Consider the following 16,886-nt stretch of genomic DNA (forward strand, 5'->3'; position numbering starts at 1 on the left):
GCAAACATATTTAATGAGTTTCGGTATTATAAGGATGAATCTCAGCATGTTAGTGATGAAGACCCACTTATGTCGGGGTCGAGTGAATCTGGGCTTAAATTTGTGCCAATAGACGATAACAAAGTTATGGTTTTGTTACAGTCACTCACACAGTCTGTGACTCCTGGTACAGATGAAATAGATGCTAGACTGCTAAAAATTGCTGCTCCGTACATCTCTGCTCCCATATGCCACATTCTGAACAGGAGCATCATCCATGGTGTGTTTCCATCTCAGTGGAAGAATTCCAAAATATTACTAGCTTCACAGAGCAGAAACGATGATTTCAGGCCAAAACATGTCCTTCCTGTTTTAAGTCAGATCCTGGAGAAAATTCTGGTGGAGCAGATGACGGAGCACTTTACTAACAATAATCTGTTTGCTCAGCATCAAAAAACTCTTCACGAAATGACACAAGACTTGCCTACAGAACCTAACAATGGTGCAGAAGGAGCTCAAAGAATTCAAGAAATCAAAGAAGGATTAAATTCCTTCCTTGACACAATCAGTCCTGAAATGCTGATTGACAATTTAAAATCGAATAACTTCTCACAAGAGGCTGTTACTATGATGAAAAGCTTTCTCTCTGACAGAAGACAGAAAGTGTACTACAACAGCTGCCCTTCTCACTGGAGAAAGTTAGACTGTGGGCTTCCACAAGGAAGTTGCCTGGCTTACTTCCTGTTCTCTGTTTATACAAATGACCTGAAACACCTTTTTAATCATATCTTCAGTTGTTATGGAAGGCAGTTACTTCATAATACATCATTCAGCTTATACCCATGAGGAGTTACAGAATATGTGGAGAAATGAATCACAAGCCCTGAGTCACTGGATAAAACAAAACAAGGTGGCCAAATTTATCCAGGAGGTAATTGATATTCATCAACTCCTCAGATCAACACTGCACTTGAATGTGAATCAATTTTTTTCACATCCAATTTTTAGAAGTTGTAATACAGAACGAGCATATTTCCTGGTCAGACATCTGCAAGAAAATAAAAAACTGCTTTGATATGATCAGGTAATGTTCTGTCTCAGGGGAGGCGGGTAATTTTGTTCTTTCATTAGTGCTCTCTCAATAATAGGACTGACGCCGATGTACCATCCATTGCTGACCACACACACCTTGGTTTTCAAGTTGCTTTTGCTAGGATGTATGTTTGAGTTATGGTTTGCTGAGCATTTTGATGTTAGCTTAGGTTATGACATTCACTTTGTGAGTGTCTCCTTGTTCATGCTATGACTCATGTTTTTTTGTTTTGTTTTGTTTTTTCACTATTTAACCCATTAACACAAATAGTTTGTAAATGAGTGAATTTTTATTTTCTGTTTTTCTGGTGTTGGCATACTTGGGTTTGTAAAAGTTATTTTTGTTAGGTTTCAGCTAAACTGTGGTTTCTTTTTCTCTGTAGTTTTGTTTTGTTTTTGTTTTCTCTGAACTCCATTCATGGTCTGTAAACTGGCAATAAAGGATTTAAAACTAGGGCTGGGTATTGTCACTGATTTCTAGAATCGGCTCAATTCCAATTCACACGGTTCGATTCAATTTGAATCGGGGAACTTTTCCCTCAGACAGTCAGAAATATTATAATTCTGATCATTTATCAGTACATATCCATATTGTTATATCTAAGAAAGCTGACACTTGTGAGACTATCAGAGGTGTAAGCGTCACAGCAGATGCCTTTTTGTCAAATTAACTGAGCATAAAACACAAAAAAGCACGAAGGAGATTTTCCTGGCCTGGCTTTTTATAGCAGATAATCACCTTTAAAAATATTCTGCAATAGAATAAATACGGAAGAAAACCATGAATCAACATATGAACATTACCTGATGCTGCTGAAGTGAAGTGCATCAAAGTTACAGAATCTTAATTAGAGACACAGCTAAGCATTTTGCAATTTCACATGATTTTAAAAAGTTTAAATTTCTTCAGTATTGAACAGCAGAAATGAGTCTTTCTTATTGTAAGTCAGTAAAAATTTAAAATTTAAAAAAAAGATAACAACAACAAAACAGAGGCCGACAGGGCTGTACATAACAGTAGACTGGTGGGTAATAAGCAAGCGGATAATGCAGAAAACAGAGATTTTTAGATGGAAAACTACCCTTGAAGTAGGGGAGACCGGGGATAGTTGTAACATTCCTGACATTTTTGGCTGTAGCTTTGAGCTCTTTTAAGGTAGTGGATTCAAAATGCAATGCAAAGTTTTTACATGTCTCTATGAAATAGTAGAGCTATTTTTTTCTGCAACGCAGTTACTAATTGCATGGTATGGTCTCAAACACAAAGAGAGAAATGTGACAATCAACCCCATGGTCTGGGTTATGTAATCATGTAATCTTTTTTATTCTACACCTGAATGCACTTATAAGAACTGATGTAGCTACAGCTAATATCTGAACATTATAATGAAGCTGAAAAAATGTAGTTGTGCACCAGCTTCATCAACTGCACTGTATGTGTTTGTGTCAAGTTTTTAATCACTATCAGAATCACAGTGATGACAGATGTATGGCACCCTTTGAGTGCAGGCCTCACGAGCCCACAGAGTACAGGTCAGGCACTTAACCCAAGCTTCTGGGGGAATGTAAGCATCGCAATTCCATTGCTCTTGCAGAAGTCAATGGCTGCAGTTGGCAGGTGTGAACTGTGTTTATCCATGGGAAGAATCACTTTCTTTACGGCTGACTTTGGTGTGGTTTGCAAAGTGCTTCAACTATAGATGAGGAACTCTGTTTCTTGCATCCATCCTGATTTATTTCCACTATACTTCCTACTGAGAAACTTTCTGGCCCAGTCCTCAAGGATTTGTCCAATGACTTTGGATATTTACATTCATGTTTCACTGCAAGCTGATATGCCAGTTCTTTTACCTGTAATTTTAATCACAAAAAATGTTAGTATTTCTGCTATACTATATTTTAAATGGCCACCATCACAAATTTCTAACTTTTCCCTACCTTATCCTCTATCAATTCCTATTGGCTTACCTCACATGGTCATAGTCAATAAAATGCATCTGCAACCCTCATCGTACTCATCAGGTATTTTGTTAATTCTTTGTGAAGACCTTCTTTCGACTATTCAATTCAATTTCAATTCAATTCAATTCAATTTTATTTATATAGCTCCAAATCACAACAAAAGCCACCTCAAGGCGCTTTATATTGTACAGTAGATACAGAGAAAAACCCAACAATCATATGACCCCCTATGACCAAGCACTTTGGCGACAGTGGGAAGGAAAAACTCCCTTTTAACAGGAAGAAACCTCCAGCCGAACCAGGCTCAGGGAGAGGCGGCCATCTGAAGGAAAACAGGATAAAGACATGCTGTGGAAGAGAGACAGAGATTAATAACAGATATGATTCAACACAGAGAGGTCTGTTACTTTTTTTCTTAAATTGTCTGTGTTTGTCAAAAGGTGCTAATTTTTCACATGTGATAGAGTAACTGAATTGGGCATGTACAGGATGAATCAGAACGAAATTAACATCTTATAGTTTCTATCCTATCCAGCTCTTTCTAAGAAGTCAGTTTAATAGGCATAAGGTTTAAATTGATCTCTCTTATCCTCGAACTAAAATTCTTATGTGTTTACATAGTTCAGACCCACTTAGACTGTAGTTCAACAGGGTGAATACAATGTTTAAATGCCACAGTGAGCGCTTCTTCCAGAAAAAAATACTGTCGCAGTCACGCTGCTAGAGTCCGTCTCCATCATGGCCGCTCAGTGGACACAGTTTCACTGAAACTCCTGTAAAAATGTAGACACTGGATTGCGCATGCGCATTGCCGGTGGCTTAGTGGGTCGCAATCTCGCGCAACTTGGTTGGGCGACAGTCGGGGTTATAGCAACGGAAAGCCCATCAGCAGAAGCAGCGGGACGGCGGAGAGAGAGACGGCGGTAGCTTCAGTGAGTAACAAGAACTTTATTAAAAACGGCCCTCCGCACGGCCCAGTCCGTGCTGTCTAAACCACTTTATCACGGGAAAAAGACTCCAATCGTCCCGTAGGTGACAGCCAGTCGTTGGCTGGTAAGGTGCGTATGTATTATCGAAAAGGCCTCCAGAGGGGGGTAACGTTAGCCTGTAAAAGTCGCGTTTTCAGTTACGCTCGGGTGTGTTAAAGTTAGCGGATACAAGTGTAGGGAAATAAAATAAGCTGGAAAAACTGCTTATTTAAAACAACAGTAGCCAAACACCCACGGAACCCCACCACAACCTGCGGGGGGCGAGTAGTTAGCCGGGAGCTAGCTGATCGGTCTGAGCAGCGCTGAAACGACTGTAACGTCAACTGTCAAAACACCGAGCCGTGAACGAAGTTCAGCCCTTAACTGTCCAACAAACCATGGTTTATAAACTATTGCATTACCAAACTTTTCATAGCCTGCTTAGATCAAACTATAAAATGCAAAATTACCTCTGCTGATAAAGAAATACAGTTTTTATCAGATTGAGCCCCTTATCTGATTAAAAACCTTTTGACAAAGAGCTCTTTATAACCGCTCCAATATGATATTATTTCAAACTAAGCAGAAGTGTCCTGTAAGTCTGAAGTTTTTTCAGTCAATTTTAACTAGTACATCTTCTTTTAATTAGTAAATTGTATTCTCTGTTATTTATTTATTTACTCTTGTTTATTTCCCGACAGTACGTCAGACTTTACCAAAAAAAAGAAAAATACTATCACTTTATAGGTCAATCTATCAGCATGATTTATTAGTAGCTTCATAATTAACCCTATAAATGTATAATAGAAAAATATTTGCTAATTTAAGCTTTAAATTAAATGTATGAGTTCTATTAATAAAAAAAAAAAAAAAGAGAGGACAGCTGTGTCAGCCAACGATTTTTTACAATAAATCTGAAAATGTATCAGGACAAACCAAGCAAGTTTTTACTGGCACACATCATGTCTTTAGTTGGAGCTGTGTAAAGTACCAAATATAACATATGCATAAATAGTATTTTTGAACCAACAAGGTGATTCCCTTGCTTAAAACTTGACATATCTCACCATGGTGTGCACAGTGTGCTTTTTAAAAGGAAAATCAGAGTACAGTTGATTAGTGGAAGATAAAGTAGAAGTGATAGGCCTATAAAATTATCTACAGCAGATGAACAGCATTTTTAAGAAACAGGAAAAAATACAGTAAAGACCTGACACAGGACCTGAGAGAAAATGCTGAGATATCCCAACTTACACAAGTACAGGACCGAAAATTAGTGTCAGTAGGTCGCATGTAGTGATGAGTCCAAATTAGGAATTTGTGTTTCAAATCATCATCAATATTTACAAAAGAGAATGAGGAGAGAGGTACAACAAGGAGTGTCTACAGCCATCTGTACAACATGGTGGAGGCTCTGTCACGTTTGGGCTGCATTTCAGTCAGTAGTGTTGGAGATCTTGTCACATGTATGAAAGGTATTATAGAACCAATTTTTTTTAAGACTCAAAAATTGCCTTTTTAAAAATCTGTAAATTATAGTTGTTGTTTTTTCTTTTATTTGTTGTTGATTATTAGGGCTTGTTGCTGGATGAAAAAGGGTCATTGATTAGTATACTAACATGTTCAATCTGTTATCTTTTTTGACAGTAATTTCTGAATTTCCCATGTTACTTTTACTCTGAAAAACAAAAGTGTCTTTTATAATTATTGATGTGGTTTGTTTGTCATCATGATCATGAGCAGCTATCATGTTCAATAATGAAGACTGTTCAGTTGCAGAGCTTTGATTAAAATTATTTTCTAAAATTATTATTTATTATTATATTACAGTGTTTCAGTGCTGCTGGGTCAAATTCATTGGTCCGGTTACACTTTTTATGAACATATTTCTTTTGTCTATATTGTAGAGAGTCTCTAAAACTAACATTACACAAAGCAAAACACAATCAGGAGCTGAATAATGTTACATCACTTTATTTATCATTCAGTCTGTACTCACATTTTGATGGTTTTTCATTTAATCTGAAGGTTATCAAAGTGTGTTCCTATCAACATAAAATGCTAATAACATTTAAAAGAAGACCCAAATTTATATTTGACTTCAACAAGTGAAATAATTCCAGAAACAGTTGGCTGTTATGTGTGGATGGTGTTTGAAATTAGAATTATAATAGAAGGGAGTTGTCAGATTATTATTTTTTTTTTGGTTTGACTTGGACATTTCTCTGGAGATTTCTGGATATTTGTTTTATGTTGCCTTCATTTCCACACCTTATATCCTGAATATATAGTACCTGTGTATTAGGGATGTGTGACAACGGCTCAAGGTTATGTCACCATAGTTTAAAAAAACTTGTGATATTGATATTTCTGGTGGTATAAAATAAATCGAAACAATGTGTTATTAATGCTTGTAGCTTGCAAGTAGCAGCATTTATACGTGTTAGTAAATGAAGATAATTTTCTTTACTTCTTTTCCAATGAACTACTGTCATTGATGACACATTACCTAATCTGAAGTGTGAATCTACTGAAACAAGGTGCCAACAACAGCAGCATTTTGCTGTATTAGCAGTGACACAGCATAAGTTTAATGTAAGAACAAAAGTAGCGTAGTTAGTATCTTCCCTGGAATTAAGGATGGATTAGGTAGAAATATATTATAAATTTGCTTGGCTTAAAAAGAAAAGAATCACTGATTGAAAAGAATCAATCAGTGGATCAAAGTCCACACGCAAACCTGATTGAAATGCTGTGGTTGGATCTAAGAGAACTGCGTATAGATGAATGCCTACAAACCTCAATGTACCAAAGCAATGTTGTAAAGAAGACTTGGCCAGAATACCTCTACAGCAATGTAAGAGACTGATAAAGTCAGACAGAAAACAGCTACTTCAAGTGCTTAAAGTAGTCCTACAGACTATTGAATCACTGAGTGTATTTAGTTTTTCACAGGACTGCACAGACTCCTGAGAAAACTTTCTTTTTCACATCACTGCACGTTGTCATCACCTACCAGTCTGATCCAGAAAAAAGGTTCTAAAAACCTACTAAGTTGAAAATCCATGACAATCCGTGTCCTTATATGACCTGAAACTTGTGGCCAGCTTGGGTGTTATTTTTGCTGTGCTGATAAGAAATAAATACAGTTGTGAGTTGTTGTAGTACCGTGTCACTCTTGAATAATTTGCCTGAACAGTCGCATTGACCTGAAAGTTGTTTGAATAACTGTCAGCTTTGCATCATGGGTGGTTGAAAAAGTCATAGAGCAGACTTCATTATTTAACTGCTTGGAGTTCACAGAGTAGTTGAACTGTAGTATTTTATGTGAGGACTCTGTGTTCAGACACTGAAATACTGGAATATTTGGCAGTATTTCCTGCAGTCAGGAAGTGATTGTTCAGCACAACATCCTGTATTGTGTTTATTTTGGAGGACATCAGCTCACAGGAAATGCTGTGGTATTGTTGGATTTTTCCTTATCTCACCTGTCAGTGTGATGCGTCCCTGCTGGGTTGGTTTTTATGTTTGTCTGACGCACCTACAGGCGGTCTGAACTGCGATGGGCACAGCATGTTGAACCTGGGCTAACAGGATTAACTGGGCAGAGATTAGAGGCCCGGCCTCAGGTTTTCTGTGGCATGTCCCTCTGTAACCCTGGCGAGGGGTAAACCTCCATGACCTATTTTTATGGTTTGCAGTTTATGTATTTTCTTGTTTTGCATTCAGTTTGGTTTCAGTCAGTTTCTATTAAGAGTTTACTCTACTTTATGTTTAGTTTTTATTGTTTAAGATGTTCTTATTGAAATTTCACTGATTATTTGTTTGAGACCTCAGATATTTCCACATATTTACGTCAGTACTGAGTCTGCCATGTTTGGGGTGCAAAATGTAGCTTCACTTACAGCATTTTAATAAAGTAGCCACACCACAGTGTTTCACATATGTTTATGAAATTATGTAAACACCTCAAATATCCGAAGATGTAAAAAAACGGATCTAGGAGCTGTGCCCTAAACTCAGCAAGAAGTCAGCCAGTTTGAATTTCTCAGTGTTTTAGTAGAAATCAGCACACAGATTTAATCACATCACGTATTTCATATTTGGTCAGCTTGAACTAAAGACCTTAATGTTGCTATATTTTGTTGGTTTTGAATTTTCTTTAAAGGGTTAAATCATTGTGACTTGGTCAATTTCAGTGTTTCAACATAATTCTAAAACTTACTTATGTAAACATGTCCCCAGACAGTTAAATTAGCACTTTTGAGTAGATGATTACCTTATGTGAAGTATAAACTGTAACCGGGCTGATACTGAACATGATTCCGGTTTCTGTCTCCAGGTCTTTGTATAAGTGGTCAAGCACAACCCAGTTCTCAGCAGTACGCTCCAACACACACCCAGCACAGGTGAGTAAATGTGTGTTCCCATATGTTTTATTACAAAGCATGCAAACTTAAATAAACGTAATAAAACATGAAGATAAAGATGTAATAGGTTATTCAAAATTACCAAATGGTGATTTAAAAAAAAAGGTAAATAAACCGGGGTGGTGGTCCCCATCTTTAAGAAGGGGGACCGGAGGGTGTGTTCCAACTACAGGGGGATCACACTCCTCAGCCTCCCTGGGAAAGTCTATGCCAGGGTGCTGGAAAGGAGAGTTCGTCCGCTAGTCGAACCTCGGATACAGGAGGAACAATGCGGTTTTCGTCCTGGTCGCGGAACACTGGACCAGCTCTTTATCCTCTCCAGGATACTTGAGGGTGCATGGGAGTTTGCCCAACCAGTCTACATGTGTTTTGTGGACTTGGAGAAGGCATTCGACCGTGTCCCTCGGGGTGCCCTGTGGGAGGTGTTGCGGGAGTATGGGGTGTCTGGCCCATTGCTACGGGCCATTCGATCCCTATACAACCGTTGCAAGAGCTTGGTTCGCATTGCCGGCAATAAGTCGGACTCGTTCCTGGTGGGTGATGGGCTCTGCCAGGGCTGCCCTTTGTCTCCGGTTCTGTTCATAATTTTTATGGACAGGATTTCTAGGCGCAGCCAAGTGGCGGAGGGCTTTCGCTTCGGTGGCCTCAGAATCTCATCTCTGATTTTTGCAGATGATGTGGTTCTGTTGGCTTCATCGGGTGAGGGCCTCCAGCTCGCACTGGAACGGTTCGCAGCCGAGTGTGAAGCAGCGGGAATGAGGATCAGCACCTCCAAATCCGAGGCCATGGTTCTCAGCCGGAAAAGGGTGGAGTGCCCACTCCGGGTCGGGGATGAGTTCCTGCCCCAAGTGGAGGAGTTCAAGTATCTCGGGGTCTTGTTCGCAAGTGATGGGAGAAGGGAGCCGGAGATCGACAGACGGATTGGGGCTGCGGCTGCAGTAATGCGGACGCTGCACCGGTCCGTCGTGGTGAAGAGGGAGCTGAGTGTAAAAGCGAAGCTCTCAATTTACCGGTCGATCTACGTCCCTACCCTCACCTATGGCCACGAGCTGTGGGCAGTGACCGAAAGAACGAGATCGCGGATACAAGCGGCGGAAATGAGCTTCCTCCGAAGGGTGGCTGGCCTCTCCCTTAGAGATAGGGTGAGAAGTTCGGCCATCCGGGAGGGGCTCAGAGTAGAGCAGCTGCTGCTCCACATCGAAAGGAGCCAGCTGAGGTGGTTCGGGCATCTGACAAGGATGCCCCCTGGGCGCCTCCTGGGTGAGGTGTTCCAGGCATGTCCCACCGGGAGGAGGCCCAGGGGCAGACCCAGGACACGCTGGAGAGATTATATCTCTCGGCTGGCCTGGGAACGCCTTGGTGTTCCCCCGGATGAGCTGGAGGAGGTGGCTGGGGAGAGGGAGGTCTGGGCCTCTTTGCTTAGGCTGCTGCCCCCGCGACCCGGCTCCGGATAAAGCGGATGAAGATGGATGGATGGTAAATAAAATAAAAAAGATCATGAATTCTCTGTCATTTAATACGCTCCTTTTTGCCACGCTCCTGGATACACATATTCTTCATTATGTGGAGTCGCTTACTTTTACTTTATATAGATATAAACACATTTTCATAGATTAATCAGACTTATGTGTCAGTGAAAAAAGATTGTCTGGAGCCTTCAGATGTTACACTGATGTTAATATCTTTACATGTGCTTGCGTGTTTGTGGGTGCCTAGCAGGAGGATGGCGGTGAATGTCTACTCCACCTCTATGACCATAGAGAACCTGAGTCGCCATGACATGTTGGCGTGGGTGAACGACTCTCTGCAGCTCACCTACACAAAGATTGAGCAGCTGTGTACAGGTAAACACACACTTCTCGAGAAAAAGCTTTAAATTAAAATAAATGTTTTTCTTGACTTTGTGCTCCTGTTCTGTTTTTTCAGGCGCAGCTTACTGCCAGTTCATGGACATGCTGTTTCCAGGCTGCATATTACTGAAGAAAGTCAAGTTCAACGCAAAACTGGAACATGAATACATCCACAATTTCAAGGTCTTACAGGCTGCGTTCAAGAGAATGACCGTTGACAAGGTGGGAACAGGGAAACCAACTGCTGTTTGTTCTTATTATCCGAGGTGTCATATCTGTACTTTTATATTAGTTATAAGTAGTTTATATTAGTGGCTCATCCCTTGCTGCTCTAGCCTACATGCCAAATAACCTTGCACAAACTTGGACTAACCCTAAGCTCTTAGAGGCATCCATCAGAGTACGAATGTTTAAGTAGAAAAACCATAGCTAAAACAGCTTGAGTGACGTTGTATATAAGAACCACTCTGTTTACTATTTAAGTCAGTACAGTTAAAGTACTGTGGCACAGTCTAAATTGTTTTTAACTGTACTGTAGATAAAGTTGTGTTTAAAGTTGTCATTCTATTATTACGAATGTGATTTTTTTTTTTTTAAGGATCATTTACCTTGACAGAAGGAAGCAAGGTGATAACATGCAGATCATCTTAAAGATGGCTGCTGTTACCCCAAAATGACAGTTATTGGAGTATCTAATCCCAAGATTCCCTTTTATGACATTTCAAGAATGTTTTTCTCCTGCTATTTAAAAACATTTCAGATCATCCCGGTGGAGAAATTGGTGAAGGGGAAGTTCCAGGACAATTTTGAGTTCCTTCAGTGGTTTAAGAAGTTTTTTGATGCCAACTATGACGGGAAAGAATACGACCCTCTGCTCACACGGCAGGGCCAGGAAGGAACGCCGCCTCCACCTAATCCAGGTACAACACGACATAGTCAGCTGTGCGTGAACCTAAACCCTTCATTTTACTTCTCTCACATCTTCATGCTACCACATCCCCACCTCTAACCCAGGTAAACCTATTCATCATAAACCTAAAAGACCCACTCGCTCAGGTAACATCCCCTCCATGCAGCATGTGTGTGTGCAGTGTGTTACTCAGTTTATGGAGTGCTCGATCCTGGCTGGTTGTGGGCAGCACTAGGGGCTCTAATTATCTGTCTGCCAGCTCCTTCCTATTAACTCATTCACTGCCATTGACGTCTATAGACGTCAATTGAAAGCATACGTTTGAAAATGGCTGGCAGTGAATGAGTTAAGTTCGACTCTCATATTACAATTTTAGTATTTCTTCTGCATGTACAGCATTAATAATATGAAAAACTTTAAGGAAATATTTAAGACTGTAGGTCAAGCTTCTTGAATGCAGTATTTTTCCAATCTTTGAAAAATGCTGCTTTCGTAAAGTTATTGTCCTGTGAATAGGCTCTGTTTCCTATTCTTAGCTGACAGCAGTGGTACCCAGTGCGGTCTTCTGCTGCTGCTGTAGACTCGAGGTTCTATGACTAGGCATTCTCTCCACTGTGACATCGGACATCAACTCTGCCTTTTCATCCAGAGAAGTGCCACTGACTCGGTATTTGCCCTTTTTTAAGGCCAGTTCCTGTAAACTCTAGAGATTGTTGTGAGGGAAAATTCCAGTAGATCAGTTTCTGAAATGTGTAGTTCTAAAATGGTATAACAGCCCATTGGCCACCAACAAACATGTCACGTTCAAAGTCACTTAGATCATCTTTCTTCATCACTTTGGATCTCAATTTAAACTTCAGTAGATGAAGTCTACATGCCTAAATGCACTGAGTTGCTTCCATATGATTGGCTCATTATTTTTTAGCATTAATGAGCAGTTGAACTGGTATACCTAATGAAGTGGCAGGTGAGTGTATGGACTTGAATTCTGATTCAAAGCTGTTAAACATCAGAGCTGCGCAGCCCGTGTTCTCTGAGGTTTGGTATTTTGTAGTGAGTCACAGCATTAAAAACAGAGGCGTACTAACTGACAGTAATATACCTCAAAGTGGAACATCATGTGGCCTTTAAAGTATCCTGAATACAAATGGGAGGATTATGTCCCAGCCCTGCCCACAAAGAACCAATTACCAGGTGAAACAGGAAACACATTAGCCAGTCATGCTGTTTCACTGATGCATGCACAATATAGTTTCATGGCAGTTTGTGGTGTCCACACGCTAAAATAAAAATGTGTACTGTTTCCTTTTCTTTGGTTTACTCAGTCACTGTTGTGAATTAGCATGGTATGTGTTCAGTGCTCTCATGAGATTTACTGAACAAACACCACTCTGGATTGAGCCATTAAGAGATGTGATGTTTTGTAAAAATAGAACTTTCTGGGGAATTAAAAGGATCTTATCGTATTTTTTAGCAAACAAGATATTATCAAAATAGCTCTTGATTAGTAAACTTACATCAAGAAGGATTTTGCTGTAAATACTCAGACATACTTAGGGGCTGACGAACTAAATAGATGTATAGATATGTAAACATGTGCTTCTTTCATATAGGCCCCATGAGAACATCTCCCACAGCACCAAAGAGTGTCCCCACCCCGCAGAGGCAGATAGCATCAGCCCGCAGGAACCCTCCTGTGACACGTAATGGAGGAGACGCTGAGCTCATAGAGCTCAACCAGCAGGTACCGCTGCCCTGATAACTTTTCAAGAAAACCCTGTAACAGAGGTCCTGTGCAGCTCTCACATCAAAACTGCATAATTACTCAAACCCTTCAGCATTAATGAAGTTGGTAGTGGTTTGGAAGCTTCCCAGATTTCTTTTTTCAGTGTGAGTACTGGTGCTGGATTCTGATTACTACTCCTTAAGAACCAGCCCACATTTCTGCTGATCTGCTCTGTGACACAGAGTCACTAACAGACCCAGGAGTACTTTTGGATGGAAATCTCTTAAGTCACTCTGCAGTGTCCCTCTCATAGCTACACATGTCAATAGTTTCATCTTTGGACATAGAAATTTTGTGCTGCCACCTTTTTGGCAGTGGAACCAGTCTTGGAGCTGGTTCCTTGTTTCTGTACCAGGACTGTGTCGGTGGGAAAAATGCAAGAGTGGTACAACAATTTAACTTTGGAATGTTTTTCTGACTCACACAAGTCAGGCTGAAAACACTGAAAAGGTTCTGATGTGACCAGCTCAACAAATCTTCACATCCTGTTAGTTGACTGTGGACATTAGTACACAAAATTTATATGTAGCTTTTTTCCTTAAAACGCTGCAGCTTTGTGAGCATGTTATGATATAATTTCTTCTCTTTTGTGTCTTCTATTTCTTTGTTTTTATTGTTGAACAACATTGTTGTTTCAGCTGCCTCCCTCATCGTTTTTTTCCCACGGTTGTTTCTGGTCATAGTTGCTCGATCTGAAGGTGACCGTAGACGGGCTGGAGAAGGAGAGGGACTTCTACTTTGGGAAGCTGAGAGACATTGAACTCATCTGCCAGGAGAAAGAAAACAACCCAGTTTTGAGCAAAATCATGGACGTCCTGTATGCTACAGAGGTAAATACAGGCCAAAATGTGTACTTACATTCAGCAATTACAGCACAGACCAGGAATTTGGGGGGGTGGACTGGTCTCAGGCTTTCATAAAATTTCTTGAGATATTACAAGAAATCAGACGATATGTTTGTTGGTTGTTAGAACATTTATTTCCCACAGTATTCAGATTAATTCCTTATCCCCTGACTTTACCGAAGGCATCACATATTTATGTCATCTGCAGGCTGGTGAACATTTGAATAGTCAAATGTTCACCAGCCTGCATTCAGAGTTACATGCTCCACACTGCTTGCAGTCATGCACATGTTTTCAGGTAATGAGCCAGTTATAATTCCTTGAATTCCTGATTATGGAATTTTAAACATTTTAGGCTGATCTGAGCCATGAGCAAAGTCCAGTTTGTTTACCTTTGATCACTGTGACACGGTTCATTTGGATTCAGGCATGTGGTACGATGCTAACAGTGGCTGAGCATAGACCTTTGACACATCTGAAACTATAGCTGCTTCTATGACATAATAATAGTAAGACACAAGAGAGGACAGCTTGTCACTGCTTCCAAAAATGACTCTAATTAAACCACAAGATGCATAAAATCACAGACCTTCTGTGTTCTCTGTGAGTGCTTTTCAAGCACTCCCCAAAGCTAGCAAGTGTGAGGCAGGAGGGGTGAGGTGCTGGGACAAACTCAAGAGTACTCTGGTACTCTTTGTTAGGTGCATTATGAGTGGAGACCAGCGAGGGAGTGGAGGTGGGTGATGGTTGTACTTTCCATGGTACAAGACCTATGTCAGAAAGATTCAAAAATGAATTATACATTTATTTAAAGTGTGTTTGTAATATTACGAGGAAAATCCCATATTCCAGCTGGTACTGAGAACCTGCCGTACGTATCTCGTGATTATTATTTGATATGGCTGCATTTTACTACTTTCTGTAATCCATCACAGCATTTTGCAGCCTTTACCTAAATCTGGTTAGATTACCACAAAATTAGAAATCAGTCTGTCAGTAAAGCAATAAAGCACCTCAGTGAGGTACAGAGACATCTGAGTGAACAGCTATGTGCTTTAACGTATTGGTGCAAGGAGGAAATCTTTAAAAAAATACTGAGATTATGAACAAATGTAGCAAAAAACTTATGAAAGATGACCTGCAGCTGGTAAAGCCTGAAACACTGATCTTATCTTTTCCAGGAGGGATTTGCACCACCAGAAGATGATGAAATTGATGAAGGAGCACGAGGAGAACACGAGGAGTACTGAAATCTTCCTCTCCTCTTTATCACCGTCACCACTCCTCCACCTCCCTTCCTTTAATCTGACCTTAATTGCCATTTTTGCCCCTTTTTGTTTTCCCTCTAATTAGTTTACATTTTACAAACTCCCCTTACTTCGCCTGTCTTGTCCATGGCTGTCCATCTCACAACATGTTTGTTGTACAGCCTCACTTCCTTTCCAAACTCTTACTAGTAAAGGACGCTTAACCCGAACCGGTCTGGACTCGGACCCAGCAGCCTGGCTTGGCTTACTCGACTTGTTCTAACCTGATGGGACAACTGTACTGCGGGGCTTCTCATCCTGCTGGTGTGTCGCAGGTTTATAGTTAACAGCAGTGAGATGACAAACAGCTCTGGAGTGCTATGAATCTGTCTGATGAGTCAGGTCACTTTCTCCCATCATGCACTCTGATTGACCACACACAGACACATATTGATCAGGGTTCTCTGCAAAGTTTATACATGAAACCACACAATGTTTTCCACATAATGTGATCAGCTTTAGAAGATTTTGACTGGAAGTGGCTCAAAGTGAGATTATAAAAAGGCGTTAAGCCTATCCAGAGAGCAGCATGCACGCTGCACACGATGACACATGTGAACGTTTAGCCCACAGACATATCACAGACTCTGAAATGCTCACATGTATGTCGTAAAAAAGCAATCATTCTGAGGTGAAGCATCACAGATATGTTTTTATTCATTAAGTCGTCCCAGCACAAAGGGTTTGCTCATGAAACTGTCCAGACAGCTTGTTTAGGAGCCATTAGATGTATTTATGTTTTTATTTATTTATATTTTTTAATCTGCTCTAAACAGTTTCTGAAAAAACACAAGATGGGGTTTGTAGAAACTGAAGGTCTTGCACTAAATGTAGCAAAAAAAGCTGACTGAAATGATCCAAAATGCCAACATGCAGTGACTGGCTACAGCCAGAACGACACAGAAAGATGCAATTTTATATTTTGTAGATTTGTTGAAAAAGACTTGTTTTTTTTTTTGTTTCCTTTGCATTGAATTCTTCAGTGGCCAAGTCAGAGGCATAAGTTTAAACTTATTTAAATGTCAGGCTTTGAATTCTATCAATGAACAAATGTAAAAAAGAAGACTATAGAGGACACTACTAAATACTAATGTTTGACCGTTTTAATTGAGTTAAACATTTTAGCTGCTATCACTACTCTTCTGTTGTTGTATTTAATTGAATTTTCATAAGTCGCATAGCGTTAACACACCACAATGGCTGCCATAGAACTAAAGGTTTGTTTTTTGTGATTGACAGCCAGGCTGAGTGTGATTGCCATTAGTTGGATCAGTCTGAGAGAAGAGAACATCAGACCCTCTCTCACCTTGCCATGGCAGCTGTGTGATAAACTTGCATCATTTGGATTTACTGCTGGAATGAAATAAAGCTATGAGTTTCAAGAAAAGTAACAGACCTCATCACTGTGTGCTGTCTGCTTCCGTGTTTTTACAGAGATATAGACTTTATTTAATCCCACACTGGAGAAATTTCCTTGTTACAGCAGCACAAGGGACAGGAAGAAAGGTAAATTAGAGACATAATAGAAAAAAAACAAAAATAGAAAAAAATAAATAAGAGAAATAGTAAACAAAATAGCCACAATACTGTACTGTGCACACATGGTTACTACATGCAGTAAAATACACCAAGATTTTACTTTTTTATATGTGCATAAAGCGCAGTGGGAATGATAACAATATACATGCATTTTTAAACAGTATTTCTCCTGTCTGGGTATGGTACAGCCTGACTGCTGTCGTGATGAAGGACCTGTG

General features: G+C 40.1%; 1 protein-coding gene across 4 annotated transcripts; it reads left to right on the forward strand.

Moving 5' to 3' along the window:
- Nucleotides 1–3,854: 3,854 nt before the first annotated feature.
- Nucleotides 3,855–16,516, forward strand: LOC147312926 (microtubule-associated protein RP/EB family member 3-like). Of its 4 annotated transcripts, none has more exons than XM_086264833.1 (8): nt 3,855–3,965; nt 8,344–8,410; nt 10,148–10,275; nt 10,358–10,503; nt 11,042–11,201; nt 12,805–12,935; nt 13,661–13,807; nt 15,004–16,516. In XM_086264833.1, the coding sequence occupies exons 3-8, from the start codon at nt 10,155–10,157 to the stop codon at nt 15,070–15,072; spliced, it is 774 nt and encodes a 257-aa protein (XP_086120959.1). In that variant the 5' UTR covers nt 3,855–3,965; nt 8,344–8,410; nt 10,148–10,154; the 3' UTR covers nt 15,073–16,516. The 4 variants fall into 4 exon arrangements, with proteins under 4 accessions (XP_086120959.1, XP_086120962.1, XP_086120960.1 ...); XM_086264836.1 differs by having other exon boundaries at nt 10,151–10,275; XM_086264834.1 differs by having other exon boundaries at nt 3,903–4,091.
- The last annotated feature ends 370 nt before the right edge of the window (nt 16,517–16,886 follow it).

This window comes from Aulonocara sp. 'chitande type north' Nkhata Bay, linkage group LG15, assembly GCF_057382095.1.
Source record: "Aulonocara sp. 'chitande type north' Nkhata Bay isolate Kocher_YH1m ecotype deep benthic linkage group LG15, A_spYH_male_GT1.1, whole genome shotgun sequence".
In the NCBI taxonomy this organism is placed as follows: Eukaryota; Metazoa; Chordata; class Actinopteri; order Cichliformes; family Cichlidae; genus Aulonocara; species Aulonocara sp. 'chitande type north' Nkhata Bay.